The 18,967-nt window shown below is 39.3% G+C and overlaps 1 protein-coding gene across 5 annotated transcripts in view; it reads right to left on the reverse strand.

The window, feature by feature from the left end:
* Nucleotides 1–18,967, reverse strand: part of LOC146488186 (unhealthy ribosome biogenesis protein 2 homolog) — a 35,852-nt gene that overhangs the window by 15,654 nt on the left and 1,231 nt on the right. For 2 of the 5 annotated variants that reach the window (XM_085121727.1, XM_085121721.1), the window contains exons 3-18: nt 18,035–18,152; nt 16,864–16,998; nt 14,835–14,969; nt 13,991–14,154; nt 12,234–12,390; nt 11,552–11,643; nt 10,041–10,197; nt 9,176–9,261; nt 6,760–6,928; nt 6,015–6,100; nt 5,464–5,818; nt 3,929–4,162; nt 3,376–3,531; nt 2,774–2,943; nt 1,482–1,610; nt 865–1,040 (exon numbers count right to left, since the gene is read on the reverse strand). In XM_085121727.1, the coding sequence (XP_084977853.1) occupies nt 865–1,040; nt 1,482–1,610; nt 2,774–2,943; nt 3,376–3,531; nt 3,929–4,162; nt 5,464–5,818; nt 6,015–6,100; nt 6,760–6,928; nt 9,176–9,261; nt 10,041–10,197; nt 11,552–11,643; nt 12,234–12,390; nt 13,991–14,154; nt 14,835–14,969; nt 16,864–16,998; nt 18,035–18,152 (2,519 nt within the window). Of the gene's footprint in view, nt 1–864; nt 1,041–1,481; nt 1,611–2,773; nt 2,944–3,375; nt 3,532–3,928; nt 4,163–5,421; nt 5,819–6,014; nt 6,101–6,759; nt 6,929–9,175; nt 9,262–10,040; nt 10,198–11,551; nt 11,644–12,233; nt 12,391–13,990; nt 14,155–14,834; nt 14,970–16,863; nt 16,999–18,034; nt 18,153–18,967 lie in introns of all 5 variants that reach the window. The other 3 variants (XM_085121716.1, XM_085121712.1, XM_085121718.1) reach the window with 2 other exon arrangements.

Below are 18,967 nucleotides of genomic sequence, written 5' to 3' on the forward strand. Positions count from 1 at the left end.
AATATAATGCAAGTGGATGAAAACGAATTTATTTCTTATCGTAATACATACATACGTTTATTGACCACTTCCCCAAAGGGGCTTTTCAGTGCCAATTACAAAGAAAGGATAAAAATAAAAACATATACAAATTATTTAAAGTTACAATTGCAAATCATTAGGATATCATTCCTCCCTCTTAAATTTGTCTAAAAGCACCCCTCTAAGCTTATTCCTAAAACTATTGACATCAATACATAACTTAATGTCATTATTAAGCATTCTCTTGGGGCTCTACCACTGCCGCGCGAAAGAAATTCTGAGGAAAAAACTCAACTAAGAGAGATAAAGCGCTTTGGTACAAAAACCCGATTTGCGACAACCAGAATCTCTTGTTTGTTCGTGTGTTTCTTTGTTTGTTTCTTTTTTCCAATAAAAAAATAAATGGGAATTTCAGTGGCACATCCACGTAGTGGCTCTTCTCTCCACTGTTTCCGGGTCGAATTGGAAATTGTAAATGTTGATTTTTGAGGAGGAAGGGAAACCGGAGCACCCGGAGAAAAACCCTCAGAGCAGGGACGAGAACCAACAACAAACACAACCCACATATGACGTCAACTCCGGGAATCAAACCCGAGCCACATTGGTGGGAGGCGAGTACTCTCACCACTGTGCCATCCCTACTCCCAAATAACCATCCCATCAAATATTCAAAAAATTGAACCCAGCACCAGTACTATAAAACAGACGAAATTTTTAACGTGGACATGTTTTGACAGATTTTGGGTGAAGAAATTTTTAAGTTTTAGAAATAACGATTTGAGTTGTTTCCTTGATCTCAGATGATGGTTTCTACCGCGCTGAAACCCATCCTCTTTTACTTACAGTTTTGGTCGTCATCCATAGCGTCTTCTTCCTCCTTCTCACTGTCGATGTGATCATCCCCCTTAGCACTATCTTTACAAATTCGCGCTTCATCATCGCTACCAGTAATTGGAAATTGCAGTGATGTGATGTCATAAACCGCCTTTGATAACATGCCTCCCAAACTGTCAGTACTGCTGAGGAGACATAAAGGAAAAGAAATTTATTCCAGGCATGTACACACGTGGAAAAATGTTTCTGTCCCAATACTTATCTTGGTTAAACACCCTTCTCTCGTTTATAACAGTTTAGAGATGCGACCTTGTACAGACCAACAACTGATGTTAACGTAGCGTGACATAGCGCCTCAAATTGTTCCAAACCGCCAATCCTTATCAGGGCTAGGGTGAAGCAAAAGCCGAGAATGGCGTCTGTTCTCGCAGGCTACACAACATTTAGTTGATAATCAATACAGTGTTGACCAAGTTTGCATAGTGTCCACGTGAGTCTAAGGAGATATTCTCATTCATTCTTTGCATTTTCTGACCAAAGCTAAACTTGAAACCCGGTTGTCTTTACTGAGACTACCACTTAACCGCGGTCAATCGTGAAAAAGGAACTAAAAAGAAACAACTAACCATGTGGAATCAATTGATTCTTTCAGTTGTCCCCAAAGAGCGCACACCATGCAAGTCTGCATCGCAGGTATCTCGTGGAATGCTGCGCTTTGAATCATCGCCATGGATACATCAGGCATTGTGATAAACCTTTAGAGAAGGAATGAAAGTGGTAGAATTTAGGAAGGAAAAAATGGGAGAGATCCCATTTATTTCCTACACACTAACTAGCTAAATTATGATCGTGCGGGTGAGTGTAATCCTGAGTAGCCCTGCTTGAAGACACACTATCAGAGTCACGTGACTTGTGAATCATCAGAGGCTGGTATCAAGTCTCTGATAACTGATCCCATTGGTCAACAAAGTCATGATTTTATTGGTCCTCTGCCAAAAGGACATTTTCACTTTGACTACAACTACAAGAATCTTGAGAATGATGTATTATTCAGTGAGTGACACAGACATACTCGGAAAAAGGAAATCCGAGTGCTCCTATCAAGAGTCGAACCTGAGACCTTCCGATTACTAGTTCGGATGCTCTACCGGTGAGCTACAGGGGACTCGTGCAAGCTAAGGCCATTAAACTAAGTTCATGGGACAAACATCCTGCATACTGCTAGGATTTGAATGTCAATGTGTGGCATATGCGCAATGGAATAAACATGATGGTATATTTATTTATTTATTTTTTATACCAGAATCTTTTTGCTGTTGTTGTTGTTGTTGTTGTTGTTTTCTGATGTTTGTTAGAGCTTTTGTTGTTTTTTGTCCACTGGGATTACAAAATTTGAATTTGAAAAGGAAAACGAGATGAATTCTGGTAGTTATAGTCAAATGACACCATCATGAAAATGGCCTGTTACTGAAGAAATGATGTTATTGGCCGGGAAGACATGAAAGATTCGATTTATAGATCAAGCTCGCGGTCTGCGAAGCTGGCGATAAATTGCCAGGATCTTTTTCTACCAAAAGCTAACAGCGAAGTGATAGAGAAGCAACCTCCTGATATTTGAACTTGTTTCCTAACCAATCCCTTCCCATCTTCGTCGTTCTTTTCAGCGTTTCTGCCTCTCTAGCTTCCACCAAATACTTAAAAGTTAAAGCGCTTTAAGGCAAAGCAAATTTCCCGCAACTTGCAACAAAACATCTTTGCCAGACAACTTGCGAAAGAAATGAAGCGTAACAACACCTGTTCGAAACGTCTCCGGCATATGTAAGAATGAATCAGAAACGAATCGATCAATAGACATCTCGAAGTATATAACTTTCTCTAATTACAACGTGTCTAAAGAACGCTAAAAAAAGATGCATACCCAGGGTAAGCTTGTCTATTCTCTTGGTTTTCCTGTGCTACAGTCTTGATGAGCAGTTGAGCCAGTGTTAACTGCTGGTCAGCGCTACACAGAGGAAGAAGTACAACGGCATTTCTTGAGATCAAATCCCAGAGTGCAACTGAAGCATTCTCTTCATTGATTGACAACTCCTGTTGGAGGTTAATTGAACAAAACGAAAATTAAGCATTCATAATTCATAATTCTAAACATTACATAACAACGTATTACATGTTAACCCAAACTGAAGCTTAACTATCTCTTTCGGATGCCAATAGCAGTAGTTAAGATCTACCTTTCATTCATAGATATTAACCACGCAATAATCCTTTTGTATCAGTAGGTACCCGCGTTTCCCGAGATGCGCAGAACGTATGCGCAATAACAAAAGGAGGTACTGTCCTTAATCATCATCATCATCAAAAAGGGAATCTTAGTGTACTCATTGGAAGGTACGTCCCATGGAGAGTTGGGGTTATATAAATATCGGGCTCTCTGGATTTGTCCGAAAGAAAGGTGTCTGCATTATCATTGTGTCCCTGAAGAGAGGTTTGGTGTCTGATTACCGATCGTTCGTCAAATACCTGTCTATCCCAAGGCGCGCTGCGCAAGGTTTGATCACTGACACTGCTGCAAACACGGGATACCAGTTTCAAAAGCTCGCCGCATGCATCAGGTTCTTGATTAAACTCCGTTTTCTTGAGTAGAGCAGATCTGATGCTTAAAATACACAAGGCATTCTGAAGAAAAAGACACACATTAGATTAGGGCAACATAGCTCGCAATGCAAGTGCGAAAGACTTTTACCGATAAACTCAGTTGGACAACACACACCTACATACACAGCAAAACCAAAATCGAGCAAAGAGATAATATAAGCTTTCATGTTTAAGTAGATGGATTAAGAGGTAATCGGATGACTGCAACACGAACAAGCTTCTTAATGGAGGATGAAACGGACAGAAGAGTGATAAGCCTAGAGAGCTAAGAAGTGAAAACGATGACAGTGAGGCAAGTCAGACGCCGCTCGACTAGCGAATTTTTTGTTTAATCTTATGCACTTAGAAAGCTGTTCACAGGTCAAAAAGTCATTAACATGTTCGATGATCAAGAAATGTTTATTCGCTGTCAACAAACCTTAATGTACCAAAGCCTTCCTCGATCTCTACTGAATCTGATGGTCGCCGCTTTCTTAGCCCTCACGGGAACAAAGTCAGCGATGTCACCATTCCACACAAAAGATGGTAGTGGTAGTTCACCTCCTTCATCGTCTTCTCCCACAAGTTTAAACTTGTTCAAGAACGCTTCTAGTTCCCCCAAGGCATATTGAAGCAGTAAGGTAGAGAAGCAGGCAGATTCCCTTTCTTTTCCCTGAAACGAGAAACTAAGGTAAGACCGAACAGAGTATCCTGAATGAGCTCAGTCACAGCTCTGGTCCTTCATCAGAGGGCCAGTGTCCAGGCCAGGCAATTTCCCACTTCAAGAATGCGGATACTTACCGTGACAGACTTCTAACTAACAAAATAACGCTCCGGTCAGCCTTAATAGCACTTAGGTTAGCTTAAATATCTCTCCGGTTAGCCTAATTTACTTAGGTAGCTTGCAGTTAGCCTTTATATTTGGGGTTAGAGTTGTTGTTTTCGGAATAAACCCTGTTAACCGAATAAGAGAATCGACGTCTTTTATTGCTGTCGTAATATTATGAAATTTTGAGGCATAGTTTTTTCAGGGGACACTTGAATCAACGACATGCAGCTATTGAACAGTGTCTAACATTGCATGAAATGAAGGAGGGGCTTGTTCTTTATAGCGGAACTTCTTGTTTAAGTACGACACTTGAAGCTTCTTTGCAATCTTGAATCTTGAAAGAGGAAGAACCGCCTGCTTCAAATCAGATTTGATGAACTGTAATCGGCCGGTAAATCCACTTCCATCCTGTAACTGCACTTTATTCCCAAATTTCAACATATATTTCTGTACAGTGGTTTTGAACTGAGTGACGTCAAACCATAACCGAAGTAATCACTCTGGCCAATCACAACAGAACTATATATAATTAACAGAATCAATTAACCAATCAGAACTCGATATAAATACACGAAACAGGCGCCAGGCGCGGGAAACGGATTGGCTTTGGTTTTGCATCTTATTGGTTGAGAAAATGACGCGAAGTCTGTTAACCGATCACAAAGTGCCACGCGAATTACTTTTGACACTCAATTGAGACCGCCCTTATTTGATGGCATTTGCAAAGTACCGTAATACGATAAGCGAAATTCTAGACATTGAGGTACCTTTAGAGTTGAGTAAGAAAACGAGATTGAGTACGAATGCGGATTTTCAAATCTAGTTCGCGTTCCTTAGGCTCGTTTCAGACGCCGAGCCTAATACAAATAAGAACAAAACACTAGGTTTTGCTCATTTACCTCAGCTTTGCCACAAGTAATTTTCGCCGTTTTCACCAGGCCTTAGAGAATCACTTGTCGCACCAATCTTGTTTCTAGAGTCTCCTCATCCGCTGATTAGCAACAGAAAAGAGCGAAGTTTCTGGGTTCGTGGAGGGTTTGATATTTGAAAGTCGAACTCGTACACAATCTCGTACTGATACTCAAATGTTAAAGCTCCCTTACTATCTCTTTAATAAAGCTACGAACTCCTTCATCCTCTCCTACCGTTTGTTGTCCATCCCCATACGTCATCTCCATCAAAGGTTCCGACACATCCTTCACCGTGTGGTGAAGCAACTTCCGTGCAGACAGCACCGACGATTTTCTCGTCAATTGTTCTCCAATTCCTCCGAAGCTTATGTTAAGAAGAAAAGCATTGAAGATACTCATAACATATTCCAGATTTCTCCACATGGCTACGAACCGTGATGAGGAATTTTTCTTGTGCGGTTTATTCACCAAAACGTGTTCATTTTTGGACAGCAGTTTATTTAGGTAATTCTCCTTGATTTCCTCGCAGAAAATGTTCCAAATGCTTGCAATTTGACCAAACGGAAGTCGTTGGATGGCTGTGGTAAATCTGAAATAAGTTTTGAAGAGGAAACCTGATGAAGCAGTTAATTTCAGTCAAATAAATGTATCGGGTATCAATCTGATACATGAAAAAACTTATCCCAATAAGATTTTGCTTAGTAAGAAATAACGTAAATTTCCCGCATAATTGAAATTTGAAACCGCCGCACTACTGCTGATAAAAGGAGAAATCCAAAACTCACCTCTGTTTGAACAAAGCTGGCAGGCTAAATGTGGATAGCTCCAGACTTCTCAAGGAAACTAGAATAGCCGAGACAAGCTTCTCAAACTACAAAATAAAAACAATTAAAAAAAAAAACACCACTGTCATCATATGGACCGGTGAAGGCGAATGTTAGCTTCTACTTGTCAATTTGACTTCCCACGTCAGAATGCCATAGTCACCTTCTAGGATTGTGAAATGAACTCCTAATCGTTTGAAATAAGTTTATCAATGGAAATAAAACGCACGAAGCCAACTTTGGTAGTTTTTAACGTGTTTGGAAACCAAAGACAAAGCAATTTTGCTGAAGCACTTAACTTTACTTCAGACGTAGTGGCTTGATCCATGAGATCTGTCCATAGCCTAGTGTCGTGGTGTTTCCCCAGGACAACTTGTTTTTACTTTCTAGTAGAGAAACCATCTTCAACTGGTTGTTAATTCGGTACAGGCAAACCGATAGCCTGTTACAGCCACAAGAGAGAGAGAAAAAAAAGGAAAACTGGACATGCGGTGACTATTCGCACTATTTCTGATGCCTAAAAGAGCATAGCAAATTGTTGGGGAACGTAAAAGACTTACAAAAGGTAACAGAAGCAAGTGTTTCTGTGGCAAATCAAACCTGCCCTAATTTAACATAGAAACATGAGCAAGCAAACCTACCGTAATTTTACAAAGAAACAGACAAACAGCTGTCGCAATTTGACGTAGATACAGACAAAGCTTACCTGCCGCAATTTGGCATAGGTGGAGATGAACGATGAAACCAAAGAGTCGTAAGCAGCACCAGCGGTGTCTCCTCCTTTCCAAAGCACTACCCAGATTTGCTCCAGGTGTGGTTCGAGCAAAGAATGATTGAGTTTCATGAGGTCATCAAGGCACTGGAAAACTTCTTCACTAGAGTTAATGAAATTAGATAATAATAGTAAAAAAAAAAAATAATTATAACCTTCCATGAAATTGCTACTTACAACTTATATTAGAACTAAGGTATTGTATAGGAGAAGTTCAAATTTCTTGGCCTCATTCCGTAAATCTGCGGAGGGAGCTCATTTGGCCAACACATGTCAGTGCATAATGGTAAGTGAAGTGAGTGGAGTCGATTTCAAAGCGAACTCGCGCTGCTCTTTTGTTCGATTTTTAAATCACGCGTATGATTTCAGACCAAATTGCACTCCACTCAGTTCAATTACTTAATGACACCTATTTTGAAATCAAAGAGTTTTAGGCGTCGTCCACACGTATCCGGAAATTTGTGAAAACGCAAATTATTTTTAACGAATACGGCTTGCGTCCACACGCATCCAGCGTATTTTCCGGCCGTATCCGGAAATTTTTGAAAACGCTCTCCAGAGTGGAAATGTTTTTATCCGATACGAATACGTATACGTGTGGACGGTCGTATCCGGAAATTTTCGAATACGCTTTCGTCATTCTCTTGGATCCAGTCTTCACAGCGAGCACTGTTATAAACAAACATGGCGTACAGCACGGTTGTAGCTTCTTTGTTAGTTGCTCTGATTTCTAGTTTGATATCATGCGTTCAGATAAATGCAGCTGTGATAAATTTACACAACCAAACATTAGAGATTGACAGGATGTTTTGAGATTGTTATCAATGAACAGTGGGCATCATAAAGTCAAAAAAAGAGCGAACCATCACCGAATGCGATTCTGGACGCGACCAGGAAGGACAAGCGCATGGTGGGACAATTTTATCAATGGCAGAATGATCGAAGAAGAATGGAGAGAGAATTTTAGAACTGGGCACTAGAGCAAATCAGAAAATTTCCGGATACAATCGGATACGTGTGGACGGCTGAAAACGATTCGAATACGCTGCGTGTGGACGCGAAAATTTTCGCATCCGCAAAAGAATATTTGCGGGAAAAAAAATTTCCGGATACGTGTGGACATGGCCTTATTGTCAATATTAATATTCTATTTTTGTTATTTCATTTTCATTTTGATGGGCTAAAAAAGGATGCGATTTAGAGTAAAAAATGGTGCGATTTGATAATAAATAATAATAAATCGCACTGTTGAGAGCCAATCAGATGCAAGGATTTCCAGTGATTTCAAAATGGGTGTAATAAATAAGATAATACCTGTGTGGATCAGTACTGCTATTAAGATAGTTACGCGGAAAGTAAGGCGAATTGTGGAGGAGGAGAGAGTTGCGATGGGTACTGATTAAGTAATGGAGTGAAGAGACAGTGGCTGCAGGTGTCCGAGTGGCATGGCGTTGAAGAATCATTTCCTCCAACTGGGGATAAGGATGATGTAATTTTCAGTGAGTGATACAGCCATACTCGGAAAAAGGAAATCCTAATGCCGATATCAGGAGTCGAACCTAAGACCTTCCAATTACCAGTTCGGATATTCTACCACTGAGCTACAGGAGACTCGTGGGAGCTGAGGCCATTAAACTAGGTTCATGGGACTAACACCCTACGTACTGCTAGAATTTGAATGTTAATGTGTGGCATATGCGCAATAGAATAAATGTAATGGTATATTTTAAGCCTGGTAAGTGAATGAGAATGATGTATTATTCAGTGAGTGGTAAAGGCATACTCGGAAAACAAGCTTATTTATTTATTTATTTATTTATTTATTTTTTTAATTCTATTTTAAGTTATCTTAGGAATTAGTAAACGAATCAATAATTAGCTATGCATAGCTTTTGCAATACTGTATTTGTTATAGTCATGCAAATAAAGCTTGTTGTTGTTGTTGTTGTTGTTGTTGTTGTTGCAAGGCTTTTGCGCATCCCCAAAATGCCTTAAGTAAATTGTGTCTTTTTACATGTTACTTTCAAAGCTCATTTATAACTGTCTTTTTCGGGAGCATTCCAAAGTTAAAAAAGACTAAACAAACGACGTTTTGGGCAATTTCACCATTCTTCTTGAGGCTGTAACAAAGCAATCTCCCGGACAAATGGAAAGAGTAACAAGACAAGACGGACAGGGAATGCTGCAATCCAACAGTGGACACTACAAGCCAGGCTTGCCAGACTTACCAGGCTTTCCAGGGTTTGCTTTGAAGGCGCTTTAAATATGGTAGCTTGAATTCTTTTATTGTTATTTGAAATTCAACTCCATCTACATTACTCTGTACCTGTTAAAAACACTTAACACCTACCCAGACCGTTCAGCATGGATTAACACTTCTGCCAAGTTTTTGAACCAGCTGAATTGTAAAGAGCCACTTGCACTATCATCGGCTACCTAGCAAAACAAGCAGAAACAATAGTATAAATGTACGTGGACAAATGATACAACTGCTATCCAGCGGACGTTTTTATTTATATGACATGAAATTCTGTTATATAATGAGCTGTACAGTCCAAATTGGCGCGATAATTTTTTGTGAAGATCGCACTGAAAATTGCTAGTACTACCTGCGAAAATTTTCTGCACACCCTTATTCCACAGTTTTACTTAACAATAGCATGAGCCAATTGCGTTACTAATAACATACGAGAACCACAGATATTATACGAGTGCATGATGTGAACATGCCAAAACCACAATGAAGGACCTGAACAAAAACCCTCAAAATCGTTTGTGTGAATTTACTAGACCTCCTGCAAATCTGTCGTGCTATGGGTGGAATGTTTCTTGGTAGTGCGCTTACCACCAAACAAAGCTCGTTTTCACAGGTAAAGAGTCGTTGTAACTTCAGCTTAAATTTGCCTGAAAAATGCCTGGAGACAATTGACGAATGGAATTCCCTTGACAGTCTATCCCTACGCACGTCTCAGTCTTGAATGTCTGCCTTTGTTTGAATCTCAATACACGTTTTAAAGCTTTTACGAGAAATACAACAACTATGCCTCAAACGTGGTAAGCCGTGTGTTGGCTCACATTGTAGCAACCAAACAACAATTTTTCTGCCCTCAATAGCCTGTAAAAGTCCGGATTTCGCCTGCAGCAAAGTTGATTATTTCCAAAAGATCAATCACATTTTTTTTATAAATTACAGTAGTACACCTCCCATTACGTACTTGGTAAATGTCATGAAGGAGTATACATTCCAATAACTGATGGAGCAAAGAACACACGGATGAAAAATCTTCCCACGTGCCATTCAAGAAACCCATCATTTCACATATTTCAGCGAAAAAGTCAAACTCCATTGCTGACGGAGAAGAATTTGCTTTCCTGTGAAATAAATGAATAAGATGTTATCGTAATAGATTTACATCAAATCGCTCTCCTACAAAACCAAATGGCTAATAAAAACAGACAGTCGAGGACATCTTTTCCTTTCGGCTCTGGAGACAATTGTTGATCTTTCCGAAGTTGAAGGAAACCGGTAACCAGATCGCAGTAAAAGTTGAAGGGGAGGGGCACTATGGCAATCCCTCACATAGGTGTTGCTGTGTTACAGTATCTTGGGAAGCAGTTAGCTTCAATAGATAACCTCTGACATTCACTTCCAAGATGGCCACTACCTAGGATGACTCAAGACCGGAATTAGCGGAACAGTTGTACATGGTGGTATGTAGAATCCACTGGACTTCTTTGTTATAGCTGTTTTGGTCAGAACTCACTTTCACTCCAAAATGGCTTTACCTTGTGATACAATACTTGTTGTACCACATCCAGGGCAATTGTAAACCGCTTTCTCACCAAACCCCCAAAACGTGTCTGAGGGATGGACAAGCAGGTAGTGAAAATACCAGGAGCTGAATAACAACATCTAGCAAAATCAATCAAAGATGGTGGATCTATCCCCAGCCTCCCTTGTGGTACCAAAGAATAAAGATTGAATTACTTTATCAAGTTGTTTTCACATGATGATTTTTGGGTACGCTTTATCCTCTCTGTCTGGTGTGATGATCCTGTGCACGGACAGGAGAGAATACCGGCAGAGTTTCATTGTCACCAACGCACAGATCGACTACTCTCACCCGCACGCTTTTAGCTAGAATATGAAAGTTGGGTATCCAAGGGGCACGTTTCTTGAAAACGCTTTGAAGGATCAAGTGTATTATAATAAATTTGTCCAAAAATTAGGCATCCAAAGCACGTCTGGACGCCCTTCTGGCTAAAGCCTTTCTCACCTTGACGATTCCAATAGGTAAACTACTGAGACGCCCTTGTTCAAATTATTTGTTGTGGTACATTTTATCTGATGTCTAGGAGATTATTTATTCACTGCATTAAGTTGCCCTCTCATTAAACAAAAACCAGGCACTGGAGGGATAAATTCGTCAAACAATCCCGGAGACCCCAAGGAGAGTACACAGTTTTGTACGTAGTATATCAAACACGAGGAAGCGTGTTTCATCGGATATCCAAACACTGAGAAGTAGGTTGAAAAAACGAGGCGCAGCCGCGTTTTTTTAAACGACTTCGACTTTCGAGTGTTTGATATGGCTTCTCAAATGATCAATAATTCTTGGAGAAATTCAAGGCTAAAGTTGGCAAAATCTTATGGTAATTAGGGTCACATATCCAAACCAAGGCCTCCCAAACAAGCTGTATCGAAAAATGAAGAAATAACACCAACCTACTGCAGATGATAAATTCTTTGTACAGAAAAGGAAGTATTTCCAAGACTCCCTGCCGCGTGACAAGCTCCTTAGCACCTGACACATTTACCTTAGAAAAATCAGACTTAAATTAATTCTTTACGCAACGAAATCAATATTATAAATTTTCTTCAGGTAAGTACAGATTAATTAACGTGAGTCGTGATCAAGCTCTGTCAAAGGAGACTTCCCTAGAAAAACTCTTCTGTCATTAAGAATGTAATAATGTGTTTGAATGTGTTACGTTAAGGGCAATGCCTTTCAATACAGAGGCATTTTTACAGGGTTTATGACTGTGCCAGGAAAAGGAGATCTTAGTCAGAGTTATTGGAATCCAAAAAGAAAATTGGTGGTACCAACGCATTATTCAAAGATAATTAAACAACAACAAAGTGATCTACGGCATTTTTTTTCCAAATTAGAACTTGATTGTCTGTGAAAACTACGTGAATCCTCCCAATTTTCTTTTTGTATTTCAACAGCCCTTGCTAAGGTCTGTTTTTCTCGCATAGTCGGCAAGTTCATCGACCATTCCAATATGCGCAAAGCAATGCGCAGTAACAAAATGGGGCACCGTCCTTAAGCTGGTATCCAACGAGGATAATTATTAGAGATCACAGAATTTTACTACAAATAAACAAAATATAATATCAAACTTACGGCTGCAACTGAATATGAAGCCATTTCCCACAACTTATCAAAAATGAGTTTCGCATATGTTGAAATTTTTGGCTTCTTAACAGCAGGTTCACCGGAGTCTGTTTGTTTTCCTTCCCTTGCTACCTTTAATGCCTGTTGATATTCTGACAAATGATCCCTATAAGGCAAGTTAAGAAACATTACAAATTCCATAGTTAATTGATTAATTTCAATACAATGAATAACTGTAAATACTAGGTGACGCCAGAATGTAAGTCTTAAATCACAGAAAAAAATAATTTTTTATAGTGTTGGGTGTTCGCAGCAACTTCTCTCATTTCAAATCCTTAAAAAACTCAGTTGTTAATGTACTCTTAAAATGTCATTCCAGCTGTATTTTGCATATTGACTGTGGATAGAGGTTGTGCATCATTGTGCTGTAATGTTGTGTACACACCCGATTGCAAAAACGTTGACACCTAAAAAGCATAAAACGTGAACGATGAGACCCAACGGATTTGTGGGTAGTGTTTAAACAATAACCTCATTTCCATAATCAATAATTTACCATTCTCATTCTTTGCGATAAAAAATACAGTGCTGACTAATTCTTCCGAAATAATTTTCTACCAAATATTGCTTAAGTTCATTGCCTGTTTTAAACTTAGGCAAATCGCGAATTGTATATCGCTCAAATTGGCCAACTTGAACACTTTAAGGAAAGCTTAGACAGTTTCTATCATTCACCACGTGCAACTAATTTTGGTCATCAACCGTCGCACGAGAATAGCATATTATGCAAATAAATTTAGTACGCTTATACCCATAAAGCCATTGGGTCTCATCGTTCACGGTTAATGCTTTTTAGGTGTCAACGTCTTTGCAATCAAGTGTATGGCAAAATAAATATTGTATGGTATTGTATTGTATTGTATTGTATTGTATTGTGATATCCATCAAGTACTGTAATATGACATCACATTACTTCTGGGTTTCGCAATGAATAACGTCACTTTTCCCACAGATCACATTTCTGAAGAGCAGCACACATCCTCGACCCCAGAGCTCCCTGGGATCAAGAATGAGCATCACACAATGTCCTCTCGAAAGTCTCCAAAAAAACTACCCTGAAGAAAAACAACAAATCAACATGATGCAAGTGTTGCCGTCCGTTATGGCAATCTTCCTATAACGCACGGTTGCAATGTTCTATCACCCGTGTACACCAGCTGTGATCTCAGTGTGATTTCCACGTGATGTCGCGGTGTGTTTTCTGAGAATTCATTCAAATTTGAATCACGTTTCAAATAATTATGTTAAAAACCCTGTGATATCGTGGCGACAAATCGCGCTGAAACCGCCCCTAGTTTAAGGACTGTGCCTACTATGCGGGAAAAGCAGATTTTAGCAAGGGCTATTGGAATCCAAAAAGAATATTGGGGGTAACCACACATTTTTTTAGAGATATTAAGGAACAACAATCCAAAAAACTATAAAATCTAAAGCAATGTATGGCGTTTTTTCTCCATATTAAAGCGTTATTATCTCTGAAAAATGCATGGTTACCAATTTTCTTTTTGGATACCAAGAGCACTTGCTAAGTTCTGCTTTATCCGCATAGGAAACGCGGGTATCTCGAGATGCGCAAAACGTATGCACAGTAACAAAAGTATAGGCACCGTCCTTAATACACAGGCGATTTAAAACTGCAGCTTGAGCATGACAAAAATTGTGCACGAGTTCGATATTAAAAGTTCTTCAATTATAAATGCCCTTACTTGTGAAAAAGGGTTCTTGTTAAGGCCAACTCTACCAGTTGAGAGATATCTATTGCCTTCTTTCTCTGCCAGTCATCGAGTTGACTTTCATGTTTTGCTAGCTTCAGCATTTGACGTAGACTGATCAGTGGTTCCAATAGCTGTTGACACATGGCTGTAAATACCTGCAGAAGCAACAGTCCTTTTAGAGGTTATGAGAACAAAATTATAATATAATTGTGGAGATTGTGTGATGTTTGCTTTCGTTTTGCATTACTATGCTCTGTGATTGGTTGACAAAACTCGCGCCACTTTCTCAGCCAATGAGACATAAAACCAAAATCAAACGTGACTTGCTCGCACGCGTTTTCCCGCGCTTGGCGCCGGTTGCATGCTTTGAATTCTGATTGGCTCATTGCTATTTGCGCCTTTTGTGTTTGGCCAGAGCAATTACTTTGGTTTTGGTTTGACGACACTCGATTTGAAAACCGTTCTATATAGAGTGAATGGAATTATAGCATTATAACTACCAATTAAAACTGACAAGTCGTTAAAACCAACAGTCCTCCCTTCTCGGCCAAAAAACAACGCGAAGTGACCAAATTCAAGGTTTCATGGAGAATGTGAGCACACTGCAGTTAATCTGTCATTCCCTATCTTAACTTGAATGCCGTTCCCGCCTGTTCTGTTATGGGATAGTTCGGCCACATTGTAAAAGTTGGACGAAGTGAAGTAATCGCAAACTGGGGTTACGCGAAGTTAGTCACGTAATGAAAACTTTGATTTTCAAGTGACGTTTCTGGTAGCGTTGCCGTCGTAGTTTCTCAAAGTCTGTAGTGTCTCTTCACCCAGGTGTAGACCATACCTTTCGTTGATTGGCCTGTTGTCTTTGAACAAGAAGGTACTTCTCCAAGCACGCTTCCACCAAGAAATAGAGTTCTTTGGATTCCTCCAAACAGATTGGAACAGAAAAAGACAGAAGCGATGACAAAAATGACACCTAAAAAGAGCGAGAAAAACGTGAGTCCACGTATTTTTTGAAAGTAAGAATCTAACGTAAAGGGACTGCAACAATTGTCCTACGCTACTCTGTTTCATATTAAGGCTCTTTTACACGGTTTCAGCATTTGCCCAACATTCGTTCAACGAAAGTTGAACGGATGTTGGATGAGCGCAAACGGTTTCAACGCCATTCAGCATTTCCAAGAACAAAAGAAATGTTGAAGCGATGTTGAATGAAAGTCTTAAAAACCAATTTAAATTTGAATTGCAACACACTTTCAACAATGTTGAACGACCTGTTCAAACGCCTCCGACATTTGGTTCAACAAAGTGTTGAACGCTTGTTGAAGCAAATGTTGAAACATTTTAAGCAGTACTATAGAAAAAAAATTATCCCATTCTTGTTGCATTTAAGGTTAGCCCTTGAAATACTTTCATTTTCAGCTAAACATTGCTTATTGTAACCCTCCTAAGAATCTACGATGTAGTTTCACGGTTTTGGCGCCCTCAACTGTACTTGAAGTACTGTACAAAACTACAACAGTGTAACGCTACAATCGCACAGACGCTACGAACGCATGAACTACAAACGTACAACCCCACATCCGTAGAATACCATGAGTGTAACGACCGTCGACTGTACCAAGCTGTAACTCGCCGTTTTCACACCAAAGACAGATTATCCATCTGACGCGGATTATTCGTCCCAGACGGATTATCCGTGTTAATGTGAAAACGGGACGGTTGCAATCAGTTTAGACGGATAATCCGTCTCATTATCCATCTCGTGAGACGGATTTTGAGGACGAATTGTGACAATTGTACGTTAGCCTGCGAATGCAGACGTACTTCCGGCTGTCGCTTCTCTCCACAGAGAAGCAACAGCCGGAAAGGCGTCTGCGTTCGCAAGCTCATTGTACGTCTGAGACAGATAATCCGTCTTCTATGAAATTCCGTTTCCACACTAGGCCGGATAATCCGTCAGACGAGTTATCCGTCTAAACCGAATATCTGTGTTTATAGAGAAAATGATCACTGTGTAACATCATGTCCACCTCCCACAATGTACAAAGATTTCACAATAAGGTAAACAGCATTAAATGTTAAGTAAGATGTCTTCAGAAGACATTTTTAGATACAGTAGTTACACACCAACCACATAATCTAAGAAGTAGCTCGGTGCTGTCTGTTGACGTTAAAAGATAATTGAACATCACGGTGACCACAAGTAGTAGTACAGGGGTAACTCGACACAAATACATGTAATTACGCATTATAGTAACAATTGGTCCGTATTGGGAAAATATTGGTCTCGTTCTTGTTTTGCAAGTTTATGGACCTCGACTTCAGCTCAGACCTTAAACTTGCAAAAAAAAAAATCGACCAATATTTTCCCAATACGGATCTCACGCTAGTTCAATAACATACATGCATTATGCAATACTAAAAAAAATTGTCCCTTGTCCCACTTCCTGTAATCTCACCATTGGTACAATCCCTTCCCCTACCTCAGCTTTCCTACTTATTCTCCCACCCTCTCACCAACCCCAAAAAGCTTCTGATGTAAAAGAAAGAATCATGATTACAAATCATTTGTGGTTAGTTTTATTTTTGTCTACAATGTATCTTTTTTTAATATTGGTCTGTTAATGTTTTCACTGTAAAGTATGCCTAACGACTAAATGCACATATTTCTAGTAAGAGTATAGTACACTTAATAGAATTGTCAACTGGAAGTAAGATTTTTTCTTCGCTTCTCAATCATTATTTCCTTTTCTTTAAACAATTTATTTGAATGTGTAACTTGTCAATAAGGTTATCACAACAAATAATACAAAGTTTAACAATGATCCAGTTCACTTACTGTTATCCCAGCGCACCAAACTACTTACATAAGTTTCAAATTTGGCCACTAAAGAGGATGCCAAGTGAGGACTTGACACAATCTTGTAGCAGCAACAGATAATAATATCCATGGACCCTTCTCTCCAAGAAGGCTCTTTGTGCAAAAATGTATCTGTGAATACCTAAAAGGCATGAAAAAGCCTCAGAGATTGAAGGTTTCAATATTTTACTGAAGGGTTGAAGATGTGACCAATCTTAAGTGTATAGTGCTTTCAACAATTTCTTGTTTTTGCTCAGATAGGCTTGATTTTTTGTACAGCGTATGTGCTCTCAATTCATTCAGGAAATGTTTCCCCAAGTTTTATCCAGTTCTTTGTGCTTCATTTTGTGATATAAAATGAAATCTTGGCCATAATCATGGGTTTGTATTGCAAACGGAGCACAAAGAGCAATATAAAACATTGGGGCAATGTCTCCTGAAGGAATTGAGGGCCAATTGCAAAAAAATTCAGCAAATCTGAACTAAAACAAAAAAGGAATCTAAAATGCCACTACCGTAAAGATCTGATGGTAGTGACCCTTGCTACTTTCTGAATTAGCAGCCTTTGGGGCTCGTTACTTTCGGGGGGTCATTATTTTTGGGGGAACAAAAACCATGAAACAAAGTTTGTGTTAGCTCTTTTGGTCGAAATGAAAAGTAAACAACATAACATTAAAAAAACCCCAACGTTTTATTTGTATTTCTTGGTATAAAGATGGCATTTAATTTTATAACCAGATGGTATGAAATAGTGATACCTAAGTAATAATAATTATTAGTACATTACCTTATCATGATCAATTTGTTAATGCATGAAGATATTAGTATTGTACATAAAAAATTTGACCATCGATTGAAAAAAATAAAGGCATTCGGTACGTGTATAATTTAATTAAAAAGCTTGGTCTTGCCACTTTTTTGGGGGGACATGCTACCTTCAGGGGGGTTGCTACTTTCAGGGGCTCACCACTCTTGGGATTTATTAGAAGCCACAATATTTTCATGTTACTTTTGGGGGGTCGTTACTATTGGAAACTTTACGGTATATATAATAAAATTAATATATGTGTGTAGGCCAGTTTTGCCACGAGCCCTTCAATTTTATTCTTATTTATAGCAATACAGTATTTAGCCATAAAATAAGAAATGCAAAACTTTCTTCAGAGTTTGGGGCTGACCTGCAGTAGCTGTGGTTTGAGTGCCACAGGAACTCTTGCTAGGGAGACAAGCTGTTGACTCTGAAGAACATGAAGCAACAACTTCCACAAACCACAAGACACCTCACTCATCTGAGAACTAAGAGGAATACACACAAAATAAGATGAAATCTGGGAAAGGAACACACCTGTTAATCATAAAATGCTACCAGTGCACGTCTACTTACATGTAATACACTGTAGAATTGGGTTGATAAAATCCTGCTAATGTAGCTAGTGCATGTTATCTCGGTCCCAGTTGTTCAGCTAGAGCAGATACAACTGTAATTTTCTCCAGTACTTTAGATAAATCGCTAACCAAATTCATTCTAACTAATAAACTTTATCTGCTGGATAAAGTTATCTGCTCTTTAAACAACCAGAGCCTGGAAGATGTAGTGAAAATGTGTTGTACCAGAGAATGGATACATCTCTGCCCATGCCATGGAAGGTTTCTTGGTTTGGATTCCCCCCCCCCCCCCCCCCACCCCCCTCCACATCCCTTTGGAAATTCCAATTTGGCTTGGAATTCATACTCCATAAGCTATTTCTGAGTTCCTTAAAATTTTTCTAAGAGATGGTAAATTGAGAAAAAAAGGTGAGGCCAACCTGCATTGCATTGCAATTCTTGCTTATGCTTGTGTGTTTCACTCACTCAACTATCCCTAAAGGAACTAAAGGACTACCTGCAGTCTACAGTACTTTGAAAATGAATCGAAGCAAAAAGCAGTTTAGAAATGACAATTTCTTTAACAACTTTTTGACTAAAGGACGTCAATCAGGCCAAGCAAACCATATTCAACAAGTGAAGAATGATTGCTTAGAAGGAGGAAAACCACTAGTGGAGAGTTTTGAAAATTAGGATTTAGCATGAACTGTGTAGGAAAGTAAGGTTTGCAATTTCCTTCATCAATT

Source organism: Pavona decussata, unplaced genomic scaffold (assembly GCF_977016875.1).
Source record: "Pavona decussata unplaced genomic scaffold, jaPavDecu1.1 SCAFFOLD_11, whole genome shotgun sequence".
Taxonomy (NCBI): Eukaryota; Metazoa; Cnidaria; class Anthozoa; order Scleractinia; family Agariciidae; genus Pavona; species Pavona decussata.